The 25,838-nt window shown below is 51.7% G+C and overlaps 2 protein-coding genes across 10 annotated transcripts in view; one reads left to right on the top strand and one right to left on the bottom strand.

The window, feature by feature from the left end:
- Positions 1 to 11,269, bottom strand: part of CLCN6 (chloride voltage-gated channel 6) — a 29,077-nt gene extending 17,808 nt beyond the window's left edge. The window contains exons 1-5 of one of the 4 annotated variants that reach the window (XR_009345579.1): positions 10,953 to 11,269; positions 10,087 to 10,146; positions 5,915 to 5,980; positions 5,521 to 5,586; positions 2,918 to 2,984 (exon numbers count right to left, since the gene is read on the bottom strand). Coding sequence is in view for 3 of the 4 variants with exons in the window: in XM_059138411.1 (XP_058994394.1) it covers positions 2,918 to 2,984; positions 5,521 to 5,586; positions 5,915 to 5,980; positions 10,087 to 10,146; positions 10,953 to 11,039 (346 nt within the window). In the remaining variant the exon portion in view is untranslated. Of the gene's footprint in view, positions 1 to 2,917; positions 2,985 to 5,520; positions 5,587 to 5,914; positions 5,981 to 10,086; positions 10,147 to 10,634; positions 10,853 to 10,952 lie in introns of those variants that run through there. The other 3 variants (XM_059138411.1, XM_059138412.1, XM_059138413.1) reach the window with 3 other exon arrangements.
- Positions 11,270 to 11,305: 36 nt separating this feature from the next.
- Positions 11,306 to 25,615, top strand: MTHFR (methylenetetrahydrofolate reductase). Of its 6 annotated transcripts, XM_059138420.1 has the most exons (13): positions 11,395 to 11,412; positions 13,679 to 13,753; positions 14,026 to 14,271; positions 16,023 to 16,261; positions 17,010 to 17,120; positions 19,777 to 19,970; positions 20,675 to 20,925; positions 21,217 to 21,351; positions 21,561 to 21,741; positions 21,985 to 22,167; positions 23,117 to 23,218; positions 24,144 to 24,263; positions 24,566 to 25,615. In XM_059138420.1, the coding sequence occupies exons 3-13, from the start codon at positions 14,039 to 14,041 to the stop codon at positions 24,779 to 24,781; spliced, it is 1,965 nt and encodes a 654-aa protein (XP_058994403.1). In that variant the 5' UTR covers positions 11,395 to 11,412; positions 13,679 to 13,753; positions 14,026 to 14,038; the 3' UTR covers positions 24,782 to 25,615. The 6 variants fall into 6 exon arrangements, with proteins under 6 accessions (XP_058994398.1, XP_058994403.1, XP_058994397.1 ...); XM_059138415.1 differs by lacking the exon at positions 13,679 to 13,753 and having other exon boundaries at positions 11,306 to 11,412; XM_059138414.1 differs by lacking the exon at positions 11,395 to 11,412 and having other exon boundaries at positions 13,559 to 13,753.
- Positions 25,616 to 25,838: the final 223 nt, after the last annotated feature.

Genomic DNA, 25,838 nt, shown 5'->3' with positions numbered 1-25,838 from the left:
TTTTAAAAAAGATTTTATTTATTTATTTAACAGAGAAAGATCACAAGTAGGCAGAGAAGCAGGCAGAGAGAGAGGAGGAAGCAGGCTCCCTGCTGAGCAGAGCCAGATGCGGGGCTTGATCCCAAGACCCTGAGACCATGACCTCAGCCAAAGGCAGAGGCTTTATTTAACCCACTGAGCCACCCAGGCACCTCTCCACTAAATAAATCTTAAAAACAAAACAAAACAAAACAAAAAAAAGAAGAACAACAAAAAACCTGCCTTGAGAGATCTTCTACATCAGAAACCATTTTCTAAATTTATTTTTATTTTTATAAATATTTTATTTAAAAATAATCTCTACACACCCAACACAGGGCTTGAACTCACTATCCCGAGATCAAGACTTGGATGCTCCATTGGCTGAGCCCACCAGGTGCCAGGGAACTATTCTTAAATTATGAAATACGGATGTGGGGAACACAAAGGCAAAAGAAATGTAGAAAAAATTAAATCCCCTTAAAACTCGGCTCGGCAAACACTTGAGACAGGCAGCGTGACCTTCCTCAGGCCACTCGACTGCACCCATGTTTATGCTTTGCTAGAGGCAAAAGGCAACCTTAGCTGGATGGTAGCCTCATCTCCAGAATCCAGTAAGTCCTAAGTGGTCTTTAACAAATGAAAATCCCTTTGGAAACTTCCTTTATCTCTACTGGTCCTCCCCAAGATGCAGGTGAGCGATCATCCTCGAAGCACAGGGCCCACTGATGGCCATCCGAAGGGTGTCAGGACTAAGGCTTCACTGGGCAGTACTAAATCACCGTATCTTAACAGCAGCTAGCCCCTCAATGTCCTGCAAACCTTGCTTCCCCAATTCCTTAAAGACCTAACACTATTGCTAACACCTCCCAATTTAAAAGTATATAATCAGTCACTGCTCGCCATCCTGGTACAGCTCTTTCTGCCCACAGGCCTTATCCCCGTGTGCTTTAATAAAACCACCTCTTTTGTACCAAAAACTTCTCAAGAATCCTTTCTCACCATTTGCTCCTGGACCCCAACACTTCAAATCAACACTTGAAATGTCACAAAAAACAACAACAGCCTCCCCTCCACATCCGTCACATTGGCACATCTTGGTGTCAGGCCATATTTGCTCCAGGTTTTAAAAATTAAAATGTTAGATACCATTAAAAAAAAAAAATCCAGTTTCCTTCTCTCTCTCCCCTGGGAAAAACCACTAACCTGAAATTATTGTGTGTCATTTTTTTTTTAAACTTTATTTTTATGTAATCTCTATACCCAAAGTGGGGCTTGAATCCACAACCCAGAAATCAAGAGTGCAGGCTCGACCAGCTGAGCCAGCCAGGCCCTCCATTCCCTGTGTATCTTTAGATGCAGCCATTTGTCGTATGGGCTTCTAAAATGAAAATAATGGGATTGCACTTTATGCATATTCTACACTTCCCTTTCTTCTCTCCTTCAACACTGAGTTTTTGAAAATTCGCCATGTTGATAAACACAGCTCTGGTCCATTCATTTTAACTTCTGCATAAAATGATACCATATGAGCACATAATTTTTCTGTTCTCCCATTTGGTGTGATTTCACCTTCCTGCAATCACAGAGCTGTAATGAACACTTTTGCATCTGTCCAAGGTCCACATGAGAAGGAGGTACTTAGGAGTCAGAGGAAGTGTCCCTTGCTACCTATTTAATTTACATCTTTAGTTAATGGTGAGGGGAGCCCTTTTCTACAGGTTTATTTACTGACCATTCCATTTTCCTCTTCTGAGAATTGCCTGTTCATACCCTCCGCTCATTTTGCTATTGGGTTGTTTGGGCTTTTTTCTTTTTGAGCTGCAGTTCTTCTGGTGTTCTAAATACTAATTAATTGTCTCCTAAATGCAGTGAGTTGCCTCTCCTAGGCTGTGGATTTGTTTTCCACTTTCTTTATGCTGTTTTACTGTCATGGTTTGGGTTTTTTTTGTTTGTATGAAAAACAAACTTGTCATGGTCAAGGTTATTGATCTATTCCCTTTCACTCTGTGCCTCCTAGAGTTTTAAGAAACTATTTCCTACTCTTGACATCACATATTAGAGTTTTGTTTTGCCTATTTACATCTTCAATCCATCTGGAATTAATTTATGGTGCGAAGTAGGAATCTATATTTTTCCCGATGAATATCCAATGTCCCAGTGTCTTTTATTAAGTCTGTCTCTTCCTCACTGACTTACAACATTAGCTCTGACATCCACCCTACTTCTCTATATGTATAAACCAATTTCTGCTCCTGTTATCTTCCACTGGCCTAATTGGGGATTCTGCACCCATAGGAAATGGTTTCAACAACTATATCTTAAATTATGACATTGAGTAGGGCAAGTGCCACGCTTATTCAAAACTGTCTTGGGGCGTCTGGGTGGCTCAGTGGGTTAAACCTCTGCCTTCGGCTCGGGTCATAATCCCAGGGTTCTGGGATCGAGCCCTGCATTGGGCTCTCTGTTCAGCAGGGAGCCTGCTTCCCCCCCACCCCCACCTGCCTCTCTGCCTACTTGTGATCTCTGTCAAATAAATTAAAAAAAAAAAAAAAAACACAAAACGGTCTCGAATACTTTGGCCCTTTACTCTTTCCAACAAATTTAGGAAGAGAATTTTCCAGTTCCACAAAAAAGTCTATTGGAGTATTGATTGGGACTACACTGAATTTATAGATGATTGGGAAGAACAGGCATCTTTGTGGCATTTATGTCTTACCAACCTGACTACGAGGTTCTCTTAACGACTTCCTGTTGTGTCCTTTGACGATAAATAAAAACTTAAGCCAAATGGCTAATAAACAGCTCTTCTCTAAATCATGTCTCCTGTTCTCGAGATAAGAAAACAGGGTCAGAAACTGCTGACATGTGGGGACACCAAGAGCCGTGGAAAGGATACATGTCTGTACCACTCCGAACTTGAGCTGGGTGAAGAGGCGGACAAAGAAGTCCACAAAGAGACCCACCTGTGAAGAGAAGGCGAACCGTCACTCAGTTTTTCCCCTCAGTGGCACATGCACTTCACCCCAAAGCTGTGAGCCCCCCTGGCCTTTCCCGGTTGGCACACACACCCATGGCACCAAGAGGCAAAGAGTGAACGCCTTTCCTGCTAGTCACTGACGTGCCAGGAGATTCCCTGCCAGCCTGTCCCTACCGCCCCTCCAGAGGACAAAAGAAGGGCGCACACGCAGCTAAGCTGAGAGAAGAGGAGTAAAACAAAGGGAGAGGCTGCAGGAAAAGATGTGAAATCCAGGAAGACCGTCCCGTGTCTAGAAAAATCACCCAGAACTGGGTGAGGGTCTGCTCAGCATTTTCCGGAGGCAGTTTCAGAAGAATTCCAGTAACATCTTCAGGGATTCTTAGCTAAATAAGAACATAACTTAGGATATTAGTTTGAAAAACACTCTTTACTCAGGTGTATATGGCTTTTGCATATTTGTTATTACTATTTTTAAGTCAGTATTTTGATTTGCAGCCAACGGTTACCGTGGTAAGGCAGAGAAAATCACTCATAGTCCAGCAGTCCACGTTAAGCCCCAAGTCTTTGATCTGGGCTTCATGGGGAACTGGAAAGGCTTGTTATTTGGTGGATTCAGGATCAAAGGCTTCAAGCCTCTGGCCTTCCCTCAAGCCAATGCCCCGAGGCTTTTAAACACTGAAGCAAAAGGTTGTGACAGATGGAAGGATAAGAGAGCCAGCAGGAAAAGGGCTGGTTGCTAAGTTATAAAGGCAAATCTGCCTTCCAGCAGCATGAGGGGATGTAAGAGGACTGGAGGGGACATGAGGGGACATGAGGGGACGTGAGGGGACTGGAGAAGTTGCTAGCATTGGGAAACAGAGTGTGATAGGAAAGGAGCAGAAAGACTAACAAGTAGGTGGCTTGTGATTATGCTTATTACGGGGAAATTTCCAACCAGAAACATACATAGCAAAACAGACACCTTGAAATTTCAATATAACAGTTAAATCAACCCAAGTTCTCCCCATAATAGAATGTTACCAAAGAGGCCTTCTGAATGCCCTTTGTCTTAACTAGAAAAATGTTCCCAGGACCTCTAAATTTACTGCAGCAAAAATTTGACAAATGCTAGGAAAATAAAAACTGGTCAGCCTTTATGGCTAGATCATACTAAATACGGGCTTACATCCTATGGGTATATCACGCAGAGTCAAGATTGAAACTTGTAGTCAGTTCCGGTGAGATAAACAGGCTGCTGCTTAAAATATATATGATCTAGGGGTGCCTGGGTGGCTCAGTGGGTTAAGCCTCTGCCTTTGGCTCAGGTCATGGTCTCAGGGTCCTGGGATCGAGCCCCGCATCAGGCTCTCTGCTCAGTGGGGAGCCTGCTTTCCCCTCTCTCTCTGCCTGCCTCTCTGCCTACTTGTGATCACTGTCAAATAAATAAATAAAATCTTTAATATATACATATATATATGTGTGTGTGTATATATATACATACGACCTGTTATGCGCTGATCTTTTGTGTCCCCGCCCCCCAAATTCATCTGCTGAAATTCTAACCCCTCCTGGGATGGCATTACAAGGTGGGGCCTTTTAGGAGGCGATTCAGTCCTGAGTGTGGAGCCCTCATGAAAAAGATCACTGGCTTTATGAAACACCCAGAGAGGTCTGGCCCCTTCTCCCCTGTGAGGACACAGCCAGGAGCCAGGAAGCAGGCCCTCACCAGACACTCATCTGTAGGCACCCTGACCTTGAGCTTCTGGCCTCCAGGACTGGAAGAAATAAACATCTGTTGTTTAAGCCCCCCGCAAGTCTATGGTATTTTTATTAGAGCAGCCCGAAGGGACAAAAGCAGCCTACCTGAACACTGTAATGATAGAAATCAGATGTGACAGATATCATTTTGATTGGCTGCTGACTTTTCCAGTTTCTCTTCCCCAATTTTAAGTGGTTAGGTCAGCAGTTAGGATTCCAGGCCTTGTGCTACTACACAATCTGGCAGTGTTTCATAATCTTTTCTTATCTGTGATTCATCTGTGAGCAAACGGACTCCAGAACCCTGTGCATTCGGGCACATTCCTCTACCCATAGCTGCCAGCTCCACCTTTTAGATAAAACAAGAAGCGTGCCGGACAGAAGTCCAGGACAGCACAATAAACTCACTGAGATCGATGCCGTCCTGCTTACTGGCACGCCACACTAAAGGACAGGGTGCAACGGCTGGTTTTGTTCCACTGTTCTGCTTTTTCCCTAGTGACCTCAATTTCCATGCAGTGCTCCCCTGACTACGTTGTCCACCTGATAACCATACCGTATCATAAGAGCTTGGTCCTGACCAAGGTTTTGAGTGCTTTAAAGAAAACCAGCGCTGTAGGGTTCAATTTCATAAAGCCAAAGCAAGAGAAGTGCCAAAAACAGTGTCAGGATTGTTATTTGGGGGTTGAAGAAAGGCAGTCTCAGTTATTAGGACAAATGACTGCCCCTCTGACCCACATGCCCCCACCCTGCCCACCAGGCCCCCCCGTGCCCCGCCTGCTCACCAGCCCAGTGCAGACTCCAATGGCGAACACCATCATCCACTTCACCGCCTCATACCTGCGGCCTTTCTGTTCACACAGGGAAAGACAGACTCAGGTTCTTATATGGTTTTGTCAGCAACAGGGAAGTAGCACATCCTGGCTAACCAGTTTTAGGCTAAATTTCACAGAGACAGCAAGCCTGGTAGTGGTATCTGTATGACAGGTGCTTTGCTTTCCCAGAAGGATGAGCTCTAAGAGCCCAGGCCAGGTGCAGTGAAGTGGGTACTTTGGTTGGCAGAGGTCTGAGGAAAGTGGCTGAAAGCCATGGGGTAAAGCTATCTATGGGGACATTAAGATGGGAAAGGGAAGCCGCTGTACGATCTCTTCAGTCCCAAGAGATCAATAAGGGACTCACCTTATTATCCATGGTCTCCAAAACTTCCAGGTACGGGTCATTGATACAGCGATCATAATCCAAACTCTGGAAGAGAAACGGGAGTGAGCAGGTCACAAACAGGAAGAATCACGGAAACCTGCAAAGGGCTGATGCTTCAGGTTCCTGCCACTCGAAGTGTGGCTCGTCAGGGCAATGGACCTGCAGCCCCCCGGGAAGAGATGGTTGGAAATGCAGATTCTGGGACCTCCGGACCTGCCTCGAGGGAGTCTGCGCTTGATGCACACGAATGTTTCGGCAGCGCGGCTGCAGGTTCATGCTTCGGGAAAAGCTTTCAATTACCTACCTTTGAACTTCCTGCTTCTGCAAAACCTGAAAAGACCTCCGGCTACCACCAGCGTTACCCGACTTATCCTATTACATGTACGAAAGTTTCAATTCACCGGAACCAAATTAATTTAGAAAATCATTTAATTGTAAGTATCTTCCATAGTCAGCTTCTACGAGGAAGAGGTTAGTTACGAGACAAACCAACGTGGAGACTATTCTGAAAAGCAACTTTCAGTTCATGTTAGGAAGAGGCAGGGACTTCACGCAGCTCCTGAAAGTACATCTCCACATCTCCAGCCGTGTTCCTTTGACTCTCTTCACAGAACACAGATATTCTGCAAAAAAAATCTGCCTGTGTGCCAGAGACATCTTGAGAAACAATTCAAAGGAACTAATTTTATTTCTTCTATGTTTTCTAAGAGAAGCAGCCGTCTGGCAACAGAGGAAAATGGTCTGCCGTGTTCTCTCCTTCCTAAACCTGTTGCTACCAACACATCAGCTGCCAAACAAACGAGACATTGTGGCCACACTCTGAGCATGACTTAGCAGTCAGCCGAACACAGGTGTGACATGTGACAATCTGTTCCATCTACATCTATACCCAAAGTCCAAATCCCTTTTTAAAAAAGGGGCATAAGCAGGCAGCTTATGAAATCAATTATCAGACACCCAAACACAGGAGACTATATAATAATAAGGTAATTATGAAAGATCCAAAGAGACAGATGTGGAAAATACGCAAAAATTATTAAGTAAAAGAATGGGATGCCTAACACCAGAACATCAATCTCTTCTTTTTTTAAAAATTGAATTTGACATTTTGTAAATATGTACCAAGGGCCTATAGGACCTGTTCTTAAAACCAGATATCGTTTCATTCTCCTTTGTGATGACTAACTCCCTTCTATTTCTGTTGTATTCTGCTCTTTGTGTGTGTCGGGGGGTGCCGGGGGGGAACAACTTAAAAAAAAAAAATTTTGTATAGGTGTTCTGCAGGGCTGCCCAAGGTAATGAGGTTATAAATAGCATGTGGTCAAAGGGGTAAGCAGGACTGAAAGGCAACCCAAGTTCAACCAGGAACGTCACCTCAGTGCTTACACAAGCAGTACCCACAATGGGCCTTGAGCTATGGGAGCTGCTGTGGCCCAGAGGGAGAGGTCCTTTATTCTAAGTCCTCTGCTCTGAGGGATGCCTTTTTCTAATTCAAAAGAGCAACACAGGTTGTGATCTGCGTGAAAACACCACTATTAACAGCCACCCCACAGATAGAGGGTTATTGCTAATCAGACCACCTAGTATGAGAATGGATGTCAAACCAGGGATTCTAACGTCACTCCAATAGGTGCAGTGAACTCTTAGGGAGGCAGGAAGGAGAAAGAGCACATTTTAGAGAGATTTTCAACAGAAGGGTTTTCTAGTTGATCCCTAGTCAAACCTGAGCAGACTTTTCAGAGTAAGTGTCTAGCTAAATTTGCTCTGATACAAAGCAAATGTTCTGAAGAAGCTCTTACTTGAAGATAGTTCATGAGAAATATTAATGACTCACATGAAACATTAACCCATAAAATTTACATAAACATGCGTATCAGGTGAACATAAATGCATTACAAATACAAGTGTACTTTAGTAAAAGGAGAGATGAAGCCTTGGGGACAGCAGGGTGAATGGAGCAGAGAAGCCATGGTGAGCTCCAGGGAGTACAGGAAGGTTGCCAGAAAGTCCTTGTCACGCTCACACAGTCAGGGTGACATCACTGGGTTCAGTGAGGGAGTGTAAGGTAATAGCACAATATGGGGCTTCCTCTACTAACTCTTGCAAACCTCTCAGCTATGTGCAAGGAGACTAATATTTTAGAAATATTGGAAAATACATCAGTAGATATCATGCTTTTGATTCTGATTCATTAAAAGCATTCCCATCACTGTAGCATATTTAACTATACCATGGTAGAGCAATTGGCAAATTCCAGAGTCCTAAAAATTATTCTGTCAAGTAAACTGCACGGGGAAAAAAGATGAAGGAAGAATCTTCTTCAAAAAGATGAAGGGGGGCACCTGGTGGGCTCGGTGGGTAGAGCTGGCAACTCCTGAACTTGGGGTTGTGAGTTTGAGCCCCATGTAGAGGGTCGAGATTACTTAAAAAAAAAAAAAAAAGTTTAAGGAAAATTTAAAAGATAATCAAACAGATGCACTGTGAGGACCTTATTGGGAACTAGAGCCAAAGAGTAATAATAAATAATAATTAATAATAATTTAAAAATTACAGAACATTAAAAATTATACGACATTTATAAGACAACTGGAAAATCTGAACACTGGATATTTAATATCAATGCATTACTGTTAATTTCTTAGGTATGAAAATGGTACTGTGGTGTGCTAAAAAAAATCCTTGTTCTCTAGAGATGCAAGTTGAATTATTTATGGGTGAAATGATGTGATGAGTAGAATTTTCTTCAAAATAATATGGGAAGGGGATGGGAGCCAGAAGAAACAAGGCTGGGCATGAGCTGAATGAATGTTGAAACTGATGAGTATAGGGGGTTTCAATATACTATTCTATCCATTCTTCTTTACGTTTGAAATTCTCCATGATGAAAGTTTTTTCAAAATTCCATGTTATACTAATAAATCCTAACAGTTCCACAAAATTCTACAGAAAAAGATAAAATATTAAAAAAGAAAATTAGTCTGAGTATGTTATTGCCCTAAAATATTGAATTTTTAAAGTCTGTCTCATAGACTTTTTTTTAAGGTTTTATTTATTTATTTGAGAGAGACACAGCAGGGGAAAGGTGGCAGAGGGAGAGGGAGAAGCAGGCTTCCTGCTAAGCAAGGAACCTCATATGGGACTCAATCCCAGCACCCTGGGATCATGACCTGAGCTTAACTGACTGAGCCACCCAGGCACCCCTCTACCTACGTGACACTTTCAAGAAAGCACTAAACATAGAAGATTAATCACACTTCTTGGAATTGCTCAAAGAAGCAATTAAGGATGAAGAAGAAAAGAATAGTCAAGACTAGTTCACCATATAGAAAAATCAGATTAAATAAATTGTGGCATAATAAAAAAGTATTCCTCAATTTTTAAAAAACTGTAGTAATGTATTAGCAATAGAAAGATTGTTTTCAAGCTGAGGAGAAAACATGTTAATATACGTAGCAGAATCTCGCTTCTGTTATTTAAAAAAAACCAGGAATGTAAGCATGGAAAAGGGTATTCAGTAAAGTTCATAGTTATCTTTTAGTGGGTGGGGTAAGGGGTTTTTCTCTAACTTCCTTTTGTAATGGCTTAACAATTCTCTATCATAACCATGGCCTGTTTTTGTTATTTCAAAAGTCACAGAAACATTATCAGAAACTAAATGATAAAAAAGCAAACTGGTTTGGTTTTACTCCAGCAGTGCTGGCCTTACTAAACACACACACTCTTAGAATCCTATTCTTGAACTGGAACTACAATACAGAGAACTTCAGAGAGGGACACCTGGGTAGCTCAATTGGTTAAGCATCTGCCTTCAGCTCTGGTCATGATCCTGTCCCACAGCTGTTATGATGAGCATGCACTGTCAGCTGCTTTTACTCTCAGTCTCTACTTGTAAAACTAAATAGTATGCTCTATCGAGGTTAAGGTGCCACAGATCTATGAATGCATCGAGACACATCAGACCCTGTTTTGGGGTTATGGTGAGAAAGCGCTTGTCAAACAGTCCCTTTCAGAGAGGGAAATTACCTCTTACCCATTCACTCCCTGGGACAGATCGTCAAAGAGCATTCCTCCTTACAATCCTAATGCTTCTGTCTGAAGTGACCAGCTCCCTCACTGCTTTTCTTACCCCAGGCAGCAACGAAGAATCTCACCTCATAGTCTTTCCTTGGCAGGATCTCATCCTCCTCCTCCTGTGTTTCTCCAAGGATGGTCTAGAAAACAGATCCACACAATGGTTAAATGGTTAAATATCAAATGATTAAAAGTAGAAAGAGACATAAGTATTTGCTAAAATTTGATTGCTTATTTCCAAACCATCTAGAACTATTATCAAATGGGAACAAGATCTAAAAAAAAAAGACCCAAAAAACAAAAAACACTTTTGGGATGGGGGTCATGTCGGCGGCTATAGTCTTCCAGGTGAGCTCTTCGTTTCTACTGATAGGTTCTCTAAATAACCACTCTTGTCTTCAGGACCCGTCAAAGATCTCCCATGCCAGATAAAGGAGAAAAAAATTCAGGATCCATCGGACAATGTACTGAATCTGAAAACATAAGGGACCTGTCAACTCTGGGACACAGCAACTCAAGTTTTCCCAGGGTGCTTTGCAGAGGGAAGCTGGATTACCAATGACCCAGAAAAGGTGAGGGATACAGTCAGAAAGGGCTGGAGAAACTAAGCCGGCCGCTGGATAAGCACCGAGTCCGGTGAAGGGGCTCATTTGGACAACGCTCGCTTCATTCCAAACTCCTTTCACAGGGAAATAAAATAAACCGTGGATGGGATTAACCGGAGCGGGCCTGGATTCTGCCGCAGATACCAGGGAGGGGTTCTGAGGAAGACCCGAGACTCGGGCACGGGAAGCGAGGCAGATGCTTCGAGAGCCGAGGATGCGGTGCCCGCGCCCCGCCCGCTGCCACCTGAGGCCCCAGCTCGGCCCGGCCCCACCCCCGGCAACGCCTCTCGCCGTCCCTTGGCAACCGCCCCCTCCCCAGCTGGGCTCCGCCCGTTCCTTACCAGCTCCTCCGGGGTGCGGGTCTCACGCTCACCGCAGCAGCAGCACCACCTGCAGCAGCAGCACAGGGACCCCCTGCACCCCGCCATCTCCCTCCTTTACTGCCACTCTGGAACCCTCCGCCAACCCCCTCCCACCCAGAATCCGCGCCTCACGTGACTGGCCCCCGACAGTGTCACGTGGTCCTCTCGAGCCTGGGACCGAGACAGGGAGTGGCTGCAGACGGGTGGGGCGACGGCCCGCGTCACATGACGGTGGAAGACCCTCTTCCCTTGGGCGCGGCCATGTTGGGGACGAACTTCCGGTCGCTCGCAAGGATGGTTTCCGCCCTCTGGTCCCGCCTCCCTCCGCAACCTGACACCTGCTCCGCGCCCCCCCCCCCCCCCCCGAGCCGGACGCTCCCACACCCTGGTCGAACAGCTACTTCGGGCGCGCGCGTTCTGAGTCACCAGCGACGGGAGGGTGAGTGGAGGCGAGGCGTGGGGTCGCTAGGGAGGGATATCCGGGAAGTGAGGCCCACCCACCCGGGGGCGGGGAGCGAGGGGGCCGGCCCGCCCCTCTAGGCGGTGGGCTTCTGCCGCTCTGCGCGACCCCTCAGTTGGGGGGCTGGTGTAACCGCCAATGGCTGAGACCCCCAGGGACTTGCAGCTGTGAACGGAAAATTCGCCTTCGGTCCCCGGCGTGGACGGAGGGGACCCCGGGGAGGAGGCGGCCCTGAGACGGGGGTGGTGACTCAGCCCCCCTGGGACCGGGTCTGGGCCCGCGTCCCCGCCCCCACCTTGACCCAGTGACCGCGTGACTCGATTCGTGGTCTCCCAGCAGGGTGCCGGAGGCGTCTTTCCGGCTCCCAGCTGAGCACCTGTAGGCCGCTGGTACCGCAGTGTCCGGCGCCCGCTGTGTCGGGCTGCCCCCAGGTGTCCACCCTGGCCCTTCTGGGCGGGGTGAGTTTCGTGTTCGCGCACTGCACGGTGCTCGGCACAGATTAAGCAAGTGGTCAGTAAATGGCAGAGGGTTATTTTGAGAACAGCGTGACAGTGCTTGACCCATTGGTGCTCACAGAATGCTGGCTGTGATGACTGTGCTGGGCATGGGGGATGCCACAGGCAGGATCCCGCGCCCTGGTCTCAGGGGCCTGGAGGGTTGGAGAGGAGGCAAAACTATGAATCCACAATTACAACCCTATGGCCCTGTGGGAGTCCCAGCTTTGAGATGGGTAAGAAGTGATGTGAGGAAGGAGGCTGAAGAAGGCACGTGCCTGGCACTTACTAGGAAGGCAATAAGTCTGTATTAAATCAATGAAAGGGCAGGTAGTTCTGTTTCCTCCCCCTCTCTTGGTTTTGTTCCAGCAGACAATTAATGAGCCACTGTCTTGAATTGAGGAGAAAAGCCAGCTAGGCTGATCTTGATTTTTTTCCCTTTCCTTACTCCTGTTGGCTGTCCCTGCTGAGAAGCTGGAGTTTTAGATCAGGATAAAAAATGGGTGTCCCTAGGAAGAAAAATCGTTGCTACAAGTGTTTTTACTCTGGTCTTGACTTTGGGTGTACAATGTGCCCCTGTGTGTGTTGCAGGGAACAGGAGCAGTAGAGTTCATCCATTTCTCAGGAGTCTAGGACCCCCACATAGTTAAAAAGCCCAGCTCAGGGGCACCTGGGTGGCTCAGTGGGTTAAGCCTTCGGCTCAGGTCATGATCTCAGGGTTATGGGATTGAGCCCCGCATCGGGCTCTCTGCTTGGCAGGGAACCTGCTCCCCGCACCCCCCCCCCCCCGCCTGCCTCTCTGCCTACTTGTAATCTGTCAAATAAATAAATAAAGTCTTAAAAAAAGGAACAAACAAATAAACAGACCCTGGTTGAGCAGTGACTATCCCTTGAAAGGAATTAACTTGGCCTGGTTGTTCCTCTGATGCCCCATGTCACCACACAGAGGATTTTCACTGCTAAAAGTGTGTGTCTGCCCACTGCTGTTCAAGAATTCTGTTCTGTCTTGTTTTTAAGTATTTGTTTCATTTTCCCCACTAAACTGGCGGGTGACGCCGTGCCTTCTGCTGGCCTGCCTGTGGTTGCCATGGCTTAGGGCTTCGTATGTGGTGATTGTGCAGTCACTGTAATTAACCAGCTCGCGTGGTGTGTGTACGGAGAACAGCCTGGAAGGCAGGCATGGATGCAAAAGCTTTTATTCTGAGTAGGACACAAATTCATGCCCTTAATTGAATTTGGGTCCGGTTACTTGTGGAACCCAGCCGGTGTCAAGGTCTAACCCATGACAGTTCGTGCCACTTTTTGGAGTAGCACGAACTCAGGAGAAGTCTGGCTCCTTTGTCCTGCCCACATTCCTTCCATCCTGTGTGCAGACAAAGTGTTCCAAGTAACAGGAGATGTTCCCGACAGGGCCAGACTGAGCTCTGCCTTCTTTGGAGAGTAATCCGGTGACCCTGAACGTCAGTTGGCCTCCTATCTACCAAGCCCTGCAGTCTCCAGTCAACATCCCCCTCCTTCCATCTGGCTTCTGCAACTGGAGCCTCAGCCCTCCCTCCCGCCTGAAAGCCTTGCCCCCGCCCCCTTGCGCGGGGCCCCAGCTAGTCTGGCTCTGGGCTCTTCCCCTGTCATTGCTCCCTCCGCCCAGAGGAACACACTCTCGCTGGGGAAGTTTCCTTTTGTTTCTTCCCCACCCGCCCTGGGTCCCAGCTGGCGGAGATGGACCGTCCAACACCCAAGGTTCTCCCTTCCAGATCCCGAGGCCCCTGCCTAGGACTGTGGACTTTGGAGGCTGGCAGGGTGAGGTTCTCAGTGCCGCCCTCCATCAGGTAGCTGTCACCGAGGATCCCTGGGCGGAAGGAGCATGTTTCTGTGCCGGGTGGGGGCTGGTTTATGTGGAGCCAGGCGGCTGTGGAGGGCAAAGCGTCGAGGGAGGCAGCATAGACAGTCACAGCTGTAGTATGTGGAGCCACTGGGCGGGGGCGTTGTCACCCTTACCCTCCTTGGCCTTCTTCCTGCTGGAAACGCCACATCTCACTTGACCCTGCCGCTCCGGGACTTGGCTGCTGCCCTCTGACGCTCCTGCCTCCACTCCCTGCAGCCGGAACCTGGCCATGGTGAACGAACCCAGAGGGGATGGCGGCCCCCCGCCCCGCTCGGAGGGCAGCAGCAGTGGCAGCGAGAGCTCTAAGGAGAGTTCGAGATGTTCCACACCTGGGCTGGACCCCGAGCGCCACGACAGACTCAGGGAGAAGATGAGGCGGAGGATGGAATCTGGGGACAAGTGGTTCTCCCTAGAATTCTTCCCTCCTCGGACGGCTGAGGGGGCTGTCAATCTCATCTCAAGGTGAGCTGATGTAGTTGGGGAGGTGGGGTCAGAATGAGGGCTCCCCCCCGCGCCCCCCCCCCCCCCCCCCGCGGAGGCAAAGCCACAGCCCTGCTGCGGGGAGGGTCACACTCTGACCGGGCAGGAAAAGGCAGCCAGCAGGGGTGGAAAAGAGCAGGGTAGACCCAGGAGCTGCAGCTTCTCAGCTGTCCACAGAAGTCCTTTGGGTTTTATTTTAAAGATTTTATTTGGGAGAGAGAGAGAGAGAGAGAGCATGCTTGTGAGCAGGAGGCAGTAAGAGGGATATGGAGGCAGGAAGTGGGAGGCAGGGAGAGGGAGAAGCAGACTTTATCTGGGGCTCGATCCCAGGACCCCAAGATAATGACCTGAGCCAGAGGCAGACGCTTCCACCCTCTGAATCAGCCAGGTGCCCTGCATCTGGAATTTTTAAGACACATTCTTCAACGAGTTAAAAATGTTGATTTTCTCAGACTGCGTTCTTTGGCAGAACTTGGGACTGACGCATGCATACAGTTTAGGAAGTCATAAAGCAGTGGCTTAGAGAACATTTTCAGTACGTTAGGAATTCGACTTAAATACCTTTCATAATCTAGAAGTGCCAAACGAATTACATTAGCACCTTATGATGTGTGGTTCCTTTTTTTTTAAGTTTATGCATTGTACCACTTGCATGTTTCATGTGTCACTCTGGAAGTTTTGAAGTTCAAAGACACGAGAGGTTTTTGTTTTTTTTTTTAAATAAGATTTTATTTGATGGGGGAGAGCACAAGCAAGGGGAGCAACAGGGAGAGGGAGAAGCAGGCTCCCCATTGAGCAAGGAGCCCGATGTGGGGCTTTAATCTCAGGACCCTGGGATCAGCGACCTGACCCGAAGGCAGACACCCAGCCCACTGAGCAACCCAGGCAACCCAGGCGCCCATGTTATAGCTGGTCAGTCAGGTGTGTGTGCACATCTGTGACTCTTGAGTCTCGTTCAGGAACCGTGGCCGTGTTCTAGAAGCCTGCTGGCTGCTGCACCACAAGGAGGCGGGCAGGGGGTGGAGTGTAGCATGAAAGAAACTTGTGTCTGCTCACCCTCTTTTTTCCTCTTCCTAGAGTGAGCCTCTGCTTGCCACTCAGAGAGTTCCCCATACCTTTGACCAGCAAAATGTCAGAACTCACCCAAGATAATCCAAGTGCAAGCACTTTGAAAGGCTGCAGGCTGCCCTCTCACAAAAGGGTTGCATTGTTGATACCAGTTATCTCTGCAATCTCATCCTCATTGGGGCGCCTGGGGGGCTCAGTCCATTAAGCATCTGACAGCCCAGGCCCTGATATCAGGTGGCACTCAGTGGGGAGTCTGCTTCTCCCTCTTCCTCTGCCCCTCTACCCCCCTTCATTTTCTCTTTCTCAAATAAAATCGTTAAAAAAAAAAAATCATCTTTGTAACAGGAGTTCCCAGGGACTGAGTGTTCAATGTGTACCAAGCACTGTTGGCACTCCAAGGGCTGTGGAGCCATCTATGGTAATATTGTCACAGTGTTATTATGAAGTGCTGTTCTCTGGCACATTTTTGAAATGGGGAAACGGAGGCCCAGTCAGATTAATTTTCCCAAGGTCACACAGCTACTAAGTAGCAGCGCCCAGATATGAGTGTGGGTCATCTGGTTATGACTTGGCTGTGATGTCTCCCTCCCTCCCAGAGCCCATGGGAAGGTGGTGTAGGGCCGTGTGCTCTCAGGAGCCCCTCTTCAGAAAGAAATTACCTACAGGTTTGATCGGATGGGGGCAGGTGGTCCCCTCTTCATAGATGTGACCTGGCATCCAGCAGGGGACCCCGGCTCAGACAAGGAGACCTCCTCCATGATGATTGCCAGCACCGCCGTGAACTACTGTGGCCTGGAGACCATCCTGCACATGACCTGTTGCTGTCAGAACCAGGGACAGATCACAGGCTACCTGCACAAGGCCAAGCGGCTGGGCCTGAAGAACATCTTGGCGTTGCGGGGAGGTGTGGAGCCAGCCCTCTGCTCACTGGGATCTTGCTTCCTGGAAGGCCTCTTCTGTCCCTGGAACAGCCCTTTACTTTTCTCTGGGGCCCCCACTGAGCAGCTCAGCATCCTCTCCCATCCCGTGGTGTCAGCCAGCCTTGTGGGTAGTGAGCCGCGCAGATGGACCCACTTCTGGACTCTTAGCTTTGGCATCGGAGCTCAGTCAGGACTGCAGCCTTGCCTGATAGCCCACTGCCCTGGCTACACAGCTCCAGCAATCAGAGAGTGCGGTTCTGGCACTGATCCCCGGAGGGGGAGGGGGACAGTTCCTCATACCTCTGGCACCTGTTGTCATCATGCACCCGAGTGTGGGAAGAGGGACCTGGGTGGGACGCTGCTCCCCACTAGGACTCACCTGGGAGTAGGAACTCCTCTGGGAGGCAAGAGCTCCAAGAGGGTGGGGGAAGTGCCTGAGCACACCCAGATCTGGGGAGGGAGGGGGTCCCACATACTCCAGGCTAACTGCAGAGCCGCAGCTGTCCCCTGCTTGGCACTGCCAGCACACTGCCTGCGGAGTCAGTGCTCGGAGAGCGCTTGCCGGGATGGCTGCATCTTTCAGGCCGCCGCTTGCCAGGTGCTGTGCTGGGAAAATCAAGGCTCGATCTCAGAGAAGCTGGTGGCCCCGGGGGTGGGGTAGGGAGAAGGATCATAAAGGCCATCTGGATCGTGGGTGAGACCCAGTGACTGCGGCCTCTGCCCGCCTTGCAGACCCCGTGGGTGACCAGTGGGAAGAGGAGGAGGGAGGCTTCAGCTATGCCGCGGACCTGGTGAGGCACATCCGGAGCGAGTTCGGGGACTACTTTGACATCTGTGTGGCAGGTGAGTGGCTGGGCCTTCCCAGCGTGGGAGGACAGGGAAGGGAAGGCGTGACACCCAGAGAGGCACAGAAGGCCCCCCGGCATTCAGTTCAGGACCCAGTGACCCAGGCTGTCGTGGGCCTGCACCTGTGCCGGGGGAAGGAGGCTCAAGAGCTGTGTCACACTGTCTTCGCTCTCATTCTGTCATCCACCACCTGCCAGGCTGCCACTGGCCCTTAAGTTTTTAATCCCTTTGCCTTCTTATGCTCTTAGCTTGCTTCCCAGCCCTATTCTTTAAACAAAAAAGGGATGTTAAGACAGGGGTTAGGGGGGCAGGGAATTTTGGAACCCTTGTCAGGAAACGCTACGTGACCTCATGAGGCTCTGGACCAGGAAGCAGTGAGAAACCAAGGCCTCCCTCGTTCGGTCTGGAGCCGCAGAGTCTCCCTTCTCTGCCTCCCACTCCGCACGTGCTCCACGCTTCCAGGAGCTCTGAGTGTATGCTCTTGCACACACGTGACCTGCCACCAGCTCCCAAGTGCACACAGTCGCTTCCAGCCAATAGTCCTGCCAGACTGACGGGTCTCAGAGTCCGCTCCAGACTTTCAGGAGAGGGCACTGGCCCGGCGCAGCTCCTGTTCCAGGGGCTACAGCCAAGAGGCAGGGCTCACCTGCTCAAGATGGATGCGGTGGCCTTCCCTCTTAGCTCCACTAGATGGGATCGGGACTTGGCTCCTTGAGCCAGGGCTTGGGTACGGTGAGGCAGTGTGTGCCGGGTCGCAAGAAGTCCAGGGATTACCTTGAATGTCGTCCCGACATGACCATTTTTTTTCTCAAAACTTTCTTGGGGAAATCATACCATTTTTACATGAAAACCAACATGGCGGGGCGCCTGGGTGGCTCAGTGGGTTAAGCCGCTGCCTTCGGCTCGGGTCATGGTCTCGGGGTTCTGGGATCGAGTCCCGCATCGGGCTGTCTGCTCAGCGGGGAGCCTGCTTCCCTCTCTCTCTCTCTCTCTCTGCCAGCCTCTCTACCTACCTGTGATCTCTCTCTGTCAAATAAATAAATAAAATCTTTAAAAAAAAAAAAAAAGAAAACCAACATGGCTACGTTCTGAAGTAGCACAGAATAGGGATGTGAATTTAAGAAACTAATCCACGTGGCCTCAAAGAAGCTGTCGCCGGTGGCTTTGAATTTAGTCCTAGGCCCCCATGTGCACATCCGCTCTTCATAGTCAAAGGGGCGTTTAGGTGAGTCTGGGAGGCCCCAGTGAGGAGTTAGGAGCGAAGTGAGCATTTCCACCTGCTCAAGCATTCCCTGCTCACACGGGCCGCCGTTCGGCCAGTACATCGGGGAGCGCGCACATATGCAGTAGGCGCTGGGTGGCCGTGCGCGGAGACGGGCTGGGCTGTGAGCTTGCAGGTGTGGGCCTGGGGCTCTGCCTGTGGTAAAGCAGACGAGCAGGATGATCTGGGTCGAGACGCCACGCTGGCTGTGACTGGAAATACAGTAAACGGGCAAAATCTAAATGTAAGCACATGCTACGTGTGTTCGGTGGTAATTGAGGATTTAGAGCTATAGTTTGAGCTTTTAAAAACCTCCTTGTTTTTAAAATCGCTGTTGGAAAAATGGCCTTATTGAAAGTGAAATATGGTGGCTCAGTCCTCCCACCCCTTCGCCTCCTGAGACGGGTTTTTATGTCCATTTTTTGATGACTTTGGGTTTCTGGAGAACAGAAAGGCCTTATCATAGCAAAGCAGCTTGGCTTCCCAGCAGCCTGGCTCAGGGTCCTGCCCAGGGCTTGGGCTCAGGAAGCCAGCGCTCCCCTGTAGCTTCCTGCAGGCCTACAGTCGTCCTGCTTGTGAGTTCAGTTGCTCAGGGAAGGAAGCAAACATAGGGTTCACGGAGCTGGTAAGCAGCCCAGGTGACACGGGGTCCTGCCTCCAGGCGGTTCTGCAATCCCGCCCTTGGCATCCTTGGCACGCGGTCTCCAGAACCTCGTTACTTGTTGGTGGGGCTGCTCCTTCCAGGGTCAGGCAGCTCTCTGGGACCGATCCTGGCTCTGGCATCAGAAGCCACACAGACTCAGACTAATAAGGAACTTGAAGGCGAATCCCTGTTCCCCTGCGACAGGCCTTTGGGCTTTTGGAAGTGGTTCCGGGCTGCTCTCCCTTCTCCCCTTCAGATGGAACGTGCCTACCTTCTTCGCTTCTTCCCTGGGCATCGTGGTTTCTAATGTCCACTCTCTTGGACCCCTGAGTAATCTTCGTGTTAAAATAAAAGCACGGTTTTGAATCCAGTGCCCAGACTCCAGCCTAGGACCCCAGATGCTGCCAGACCCGTGCTAAAAGTGACATTTTCTCTTTTCTGTGGCCCCAGCATGCTGGCCGGATTTGCTCGGCGCTTGCCATGGACCTGAGGCAGGACAGTACAGGGAGTGGGTGCCATCCCTCCCCCCAACTCTTGGGCGGGTTGCCCTAGGCCACCTCTCACCAAGGGTCATGGCTAGAGTGAGAAGCACAGCCGCTCACCACCTTGGCCTGTCTGCTGCGGTGTTGCACGGGTCAAGAACCTCTGAGGCAGAGGGCTCTCTGCTCCCAACTTTCCGGTCTCTTCCTCACTCATCCTGAGCATGTATGTGGGAGCCAGCCTCTCCCTACTGTCATCCCTGTCGGCAGGTTACCCCAAAGGCCACCCCGACGCAGGGAGCTTTGAGGCCGACCTGAAGTACTTGAAGGAGAAGGTGTCCGCAGGAGCCGACTTCATCATCACCCAGCTTTTCTTTGAGGCTGACACATTCTTCCACTTTGTTAAGGCTTGCAGCGAGATAGGCATTACCTGCCCCATCCTCCCCGGCATCTTTCCTATTCAGGTGAGGGTCCCAGAGGTTCCGTGGCCTCCCTCCATCCCCCTCCCAGCGCAGGCCAGAGCCCTGGCGTGAAATCCAGTGCCTGATGCTCAGGAGCTCTCCCTTCAGATGGGTGCAACATGCCTCCCCACGATGGTCCCCTTTGGGCCACCCCCCTGCCCCCAAAACAGCACCAGTGTCTGTTGGAGGGACCTGCTGACCAGTGTCCCTAAAAGGGATTATATCTTTCATTATAAATCTTGGTAAAAAAATCAGTGTTTCCCCAAACTTGACTGTCATCAAAATCATTTGAAAAACTTGTTTTGAAAGGTAGATTTCCAGATCTCCTGTCTGGAAGTTCTGATTGAATAGGTCTGAGGTGGGGCCTGAGAACTTGCATGTTACTTGTTAAATTTTACAGGTGGTGCTGATGATCAGTGCAGCTTGGGAGCCACTGGCCTTGATGTGCACCAAGTTATCAATAAACACACCTAGGGGCGGAAGGGCTAGCTCAGCCCAAGGGCGGGAGTGCTGTAGGCAGCTGCTACACTGAGTGGAAGAAGCTGGACGAGGCGGGGGTACTCCTGCAACCTGGACTGGCTTTCTGAGTCACTCTGTGTGACAGTACAGCTGGCCGGGAGGCCTGGTGGGATGGAAAGGGTGGTAAGTATTTCGGGGGAGAGACGGGCTGGGAGATGGCACCCCATAGCCCTTTGTGTCTCGTACAGGGCTACCATTCCCTTCGGCAGCTCGTGAAACTGTCCAAGCTGGAGGTGCCGCAGCAGATCAAGGACGTGATTGAGCCGATCAAAGACAATGACGATGCCATCCGAAACTATGGCATTGAGCAGGCCGTGAGCCTGTGCCAGGAGCTTCTGGCCAGTGGCTTGGTGCCAGGCCTCCATTTTTATACCCTCAACCGTGAGATGGCCACCACAGAGGTGCTGAAGCGTCTGGGCATGTGGATTGAGGATCCCAGGTGACGCCACTGGCCCTGAATTTGGGCCTGGGAGGCACAGGGGAAAGTCAGATGGGCAGACAAGGCAGAGAGGTCACAGAATGAGCAGGCCCTAGCAGTGCTGGCTACCGTGGCGATGCAGAGGGGTGTCTGCCATGGCTAGCCGTACACTTAGGCTTCTGTCTCAGTGGGAACTCCATGCATAGTCAGATCAGAGAACTCCGGCTGATTGCTGTCCCCACTCTCCCCACCCCCGCCTTTCCTGCTTCCTCTAGCCTGTCCCTTACTCATCCTGTCTCCATCCTCACCCAGGCGTCCCCTGCCCTGGGCCGTCAGTGCCCACCCAAAGCGCCGGGAGGAAGATGTCCGTCCCATCTTCTGGGCCTCCAGACCAAAGAGTTACATCTACCGCACGCAAGAGTGGGATGAGTTCCCCAACGGCCGCTGGTGAGCACCCACAGGCAACCCATTGCCAGTGCATCCTGTTTCTTGGGAGGGAGGCAGAGGGAGTTTGCCTGCTTATTGGCATGCTGTTTGGGGAGCAGTGTGGGACAGGATTCATAGGAATGCCCCTTGGGCAAGTGGGCACAACTGTCCCTCTGTCAGGAGCCCCAGGTCAGGAGTATGCCTTGCCCTCTGGGCACCTTCTCTGCCAGGGGCAATTCTTCCTCGCCAGCTTTCGGGGAGCTGAAGGACTACTACCTCTTCTACCTGAAGAGTAAGTCCCCAAGGGAAGAGCTATTGAAGATGTGGGGGGAGGAGCTGACCAGCGAAGAAAGCGTCTTTGAAGTCTTTGCACACTACCTCTCGGGAGAGCCCAACCAACATGGCTATAAGGTGAGTGATGCTGGGGTGGGGTTCCTGGTTAACCCCCCTGCCCTGTCTCCCCCTGCCCATCCCCACCCAAGCCTCCCATCTCTGTCTGAATGGGGCACCTCCGCAAAGAGGAGGGTGATCTGGGAAGTCCCCACCTGGGACACCTAGAGGGGCTGACCGACGCAGGGGTGGAGTCTGCGAGAGGAAGGGTGCCCAGGGTGGCCGGTGTGGTCGCTGTCCCAGCCTGGCTCCCCTCTGCCCCAGGTGACTTGCCTCCCTTGGAATGATGAGCCCTTGGCGGCCGAGACCAGCCTGATGAAGGAGGAGCTGCTGCGTGTGAACCGGCAGGGGATCCTCACCATCAACTCGCAGCCCAACATCAACGGGAAGCCGTCCTCCGACCCCGTCGTGGGCTGGGGCCCCAGTGGGGGCTATGTCTTCCAGAAGGTGTGGCAGGGACACACAGGGCTGGCCCACCTTGGCCGGCCCCTGGGGGTTCCCTGGAGATGGGGACAGAGAAGCTCCCGTCCCTCCCTGGGGTCTCTTTATTCTGGGGGGCAGAGGACGGTGCGGACAGGAGTTCCCGTGTTTAGTCAGACCTGGGGATGCAGGTCACTTGACTGCCATGCGCTTTAGCTGTCTCTTCTGTAAAAGGCAGAGAGAGCCCGTCATGCTCTGGGGCCGAAATGAACAAAGCACGTGCTTGGCACATGGGAAGAACGAAGGACACATTCGTGAATGGAACTGCTACTGGTGTCCCGAGTTGACACCTTTCTCCTAGGGCTCCTAGAGTTAAAACGCCATTCTAGAACTGTAGCCATGGGTGCTGGAGTTGGAAAGAGCTGGGTTTTCAGTCCCTGCCCCGCTGTCTCCCTTCAGTGCAGCCCCATGGCTCGGCCTCTCCTGACTAAGTTTCCTCATCTGTGGGATGGGGGTAGCCATGCTCCCCCTGCAGGCCACGAACCCGGCCTCATCCCGGACAGGCCCTCGGTGCTGGAGAAACCCTGGGTCACTGTTAGCCTCTAGTGAGTGGGACAGCTGGGATGTGTTGGGGACCCTCCTGTGGCTCAGCTTACCAAACGGGCCTCCCGTCCGGCTTCTGAAGCGGCTTCTCTGTGGGGCCTTCCCTGGCTGGGAGAAGGGAGGCAGCTGCCCCTCAGACCTGTCTAGACGGAGAAAGCCCACATGCATGCTCCCCTCTCCCCTGCTTGCAGTTGTGATTCGGTCCACGTGGCCATGCTAGCCCCAGGGCCTCAAGTCCTGCCACATGTGTCTGCGAGGGTGCCTCCCCGGGGTGTCGGGAGGGCCAGCGTCCAGTCGTGGTGCACACAGAGCAGGGGTGTGCAAGGACTGGGTTTGATGTGCTGGTCTCTGCCCCCCCCGCACCCGCCCATAGGCCTACTTGGAGTTCTTCACTTCCCGTGAGACAGTGGGGGCGCTTCTGCAGGTGCTGAAGAAGTACGAGCTCCGGGTTAATTACCACATCGTGGACGTCAAGGTAGGCCAGCCCCGGGCTTTAGCCAGCGCTCAGCAGGCCCCGTGTCCAGGAGCTGAGGGCACCGTGTTTACTCCATCCGTCTGCAAACACTGAGCACCTAGCGCTGGCCAGGCGTGGTAGGAACATATGCCCAGAGCCAGGCCCCTGCTCTCAGCCCAGAGGGCCCCCAGTATAGGGAGGGGGCCCAGTCCGTGGGCAATTACAAGTCGGGGTACACTTTGAACAGTAAGGTTCAGTATGGGATGCTGGGGACCCAGGGAAGGGACATCTAATCTGGGACGTCAGGAAGGGCTTGGAGGGGTCCCCTGTGGTTGGAATCTTTGAGGATAAGGAGCAGGCATCATGGGGAATGGGCGGAGGGCTGCGTAGGCGTTGTCTGCCGGCCTGTGGGGACACTGCTGGGTGGGTTCAGAGTAAGGCTAAGAGAACTGACTGTGCTGCTGGGGCTTGGGGTTTCCCCTAAAGGCCAGAGGGAGCCTTTCCCAGCAGCAATGGCTTGGCTCCCCATTTTGTCATAGACAGGTCACGGTGGACGGGGTGTGGATAACAGGACCAGGGAAGACTAGAATCACAGCGGCCCTTGTGTCAAGCCAAGTAGCAAGGGGCAGCCTGGCTGGGCCGACACACAGCAACAGATCCACAGACCCGTAAAGGGAACCAGCAGGAGCCAGCAGGACGTCTGGATGAGGGGATGCGATGTGGGGGGTGTGGAGCTAGGAGCACAGGGAAGAGGAAGGAAGTGCCCCAATCCCCCTTTCCTGGAGCTGCAGGGCTGGGAGGGGCAGGTGGAGGGGTTGGAGCAAAGCCTCCTCCACCACCACCACCCACCCTTGCGAGTTCCCAGGCAAGAAGATGACTGCAGTGTCTACGCTGTCGCTGTCGAGGTCTGCTCTGACCACCCCCCCACCCCCCCGTCTGCCCTCAGGGTGAAAACATCACCAATGCCCCTGAGCTGCAGCCCAACGCGGTCACTTGGGGCATCTTCCCTGGGCGGGAGATCATCCAGCCTACGGTGGTCGATCCTGTCAGCTTCATGTTCTGGAAGGTAAGGGGGCCAGGAGTGGGCGTGCCCCACACACCCAGCAAACCTTAAGTGGGAGGTGTCATTGGGGCCACGGTTGCCAGGGCAGGTGGGCTCCGCCTTCCTGGCTGGGTCCTGACCCCTGACTCAGGGTGTTGGTTTCTGGGCTGGAGGTGACTTTGGCCGGGAGCCTTTGTTCCATTCCTGGAAGTGTCTTGTGGAGCTGCTTAGAGGCCCTTGGGGGGAGGAGCAAGGAATGTGTCGCCCTGACCTTGCCTGCTCTGTTCACCTTGCCTGCCTGTGTGTGCGCATGCGTGTGGCTACAGGATGAAGCCTTCGCCCTGTGGATCGAGCAGTGGGGCAAGCTGTACGACGAGGAGTCGCCGTCCCGCATGATCATCCAGTACATCCACGACAACTACTTCCTGGTCAACCTGGTGGACAACGAGTTTCCGCTGGACAACTGCCTGTGGCAGGTGGTGGAAGACACATTTGAACTTCTCAACAGGCCTGAGCCAGAGCAAGACACACAGGCTCTGTGATCCCGTACCCTCGTGGCCTTAGCCCGAGGCCCCTGCCATCCTGCCTTCCTCCTCCCCAGGCCTGGTTCTTCCGGGGACCCCTCTTCTCCGGCATTTCTCCCCCAGCCCCGGCCTCCACTCCTCACGTGATCATGGCAGCTAGACTGGTGTGAGGCTTCTCGGCTCTGGCCGGACCGGAGTCAGCCCCACGGGGGAGCCTGGTGTTCCTCGCTCAGCCTAGAGTGTGTGCACCCTGAGGAGGGCACCCTGTCCTGCTGAGGACCATGGTGGGCAGAACAACATCCTGCCTGAGAAGAGAGGGCGTTGTTGCTGACCCAGCCCTGGGACCAGGGCAGCCGCCAGGAGCAGCCTGGGGCTGCCAATGACCTTGCACTTGGGACCTGCAGGGCAGCAAAGTGAACCATGGGTGGCAGGCATTTGCGGTGCTGCGGAGCGCCCAGCGGAGGTGGTGGCTGCTGGCATGTCCGCTTGTGGCTGGAGGGGCAGACCCTGCCCTGCCCACCTGCTTGGAGCGCCACCCGCCAGGCTTCTAGACAGGCCTTGGCCTGAAGCCTGATAACGCCAGCATTTCTTGGCGCCCGACCCCCACCCCCGCTGCCTGTCTGCCCGAGAGAGCCAGCTAGGGCTTTCACTTTTCTCCTGTGCTGCTTTTCAGAAGAACTATTTCTGTATTCTGGTGGTTCAAGAGGAAAGGTGCCTCGTCGAGGTTAAAGGCATCTCAACCCTTACACTTGGGAGAGCCCTCGACCTGCCCCTCATCCCCTCTGGCTGCGGAGGGAATACCCTGTCTGTTATTGTCAAGGGCAAAGATAAGGCTCAACAGAGCGGGACTGACTTCTTCCTGGCTTACTTTTTTAGATGGGACTTCTTACTACCAGCTGCTTCTGACCCTCTCTCTGCTCAGCCTGCTCCCGAAGCTGTCTGCCTGGCACTGCTCCCCGGGAGTCAGCCCTCGAGCCCAACTGCCCAGGGACAGTGACAGCTAGATGTGCGGAAGCTGTTCCCTGTCCTGGTCCCAGTCCCTGCCTGCTGGTCTTCACTGACTCAGCAGGAGAGA

This window comes from Mustela lutreola, chromosome 10 (genome assembly GCF_030435805.1).
Source record: "Mustela lutreola isolate mMusLut2 chromosome 10, mMusLut2.pri, whole genome shotgun sequence".
In the NCBI taxonomy this organism is placed as follows: domain Eukaryota; kingdom Metazoa; phylum Chordata; class Mammalia; order Carnivora; family Mustelidae; genus Mustela; species Mustela lutreola.
Note: the sequence above shows the minus strand (reverse complement) of the source record. Positions and strands in the feature narration are given on the sequence as shown.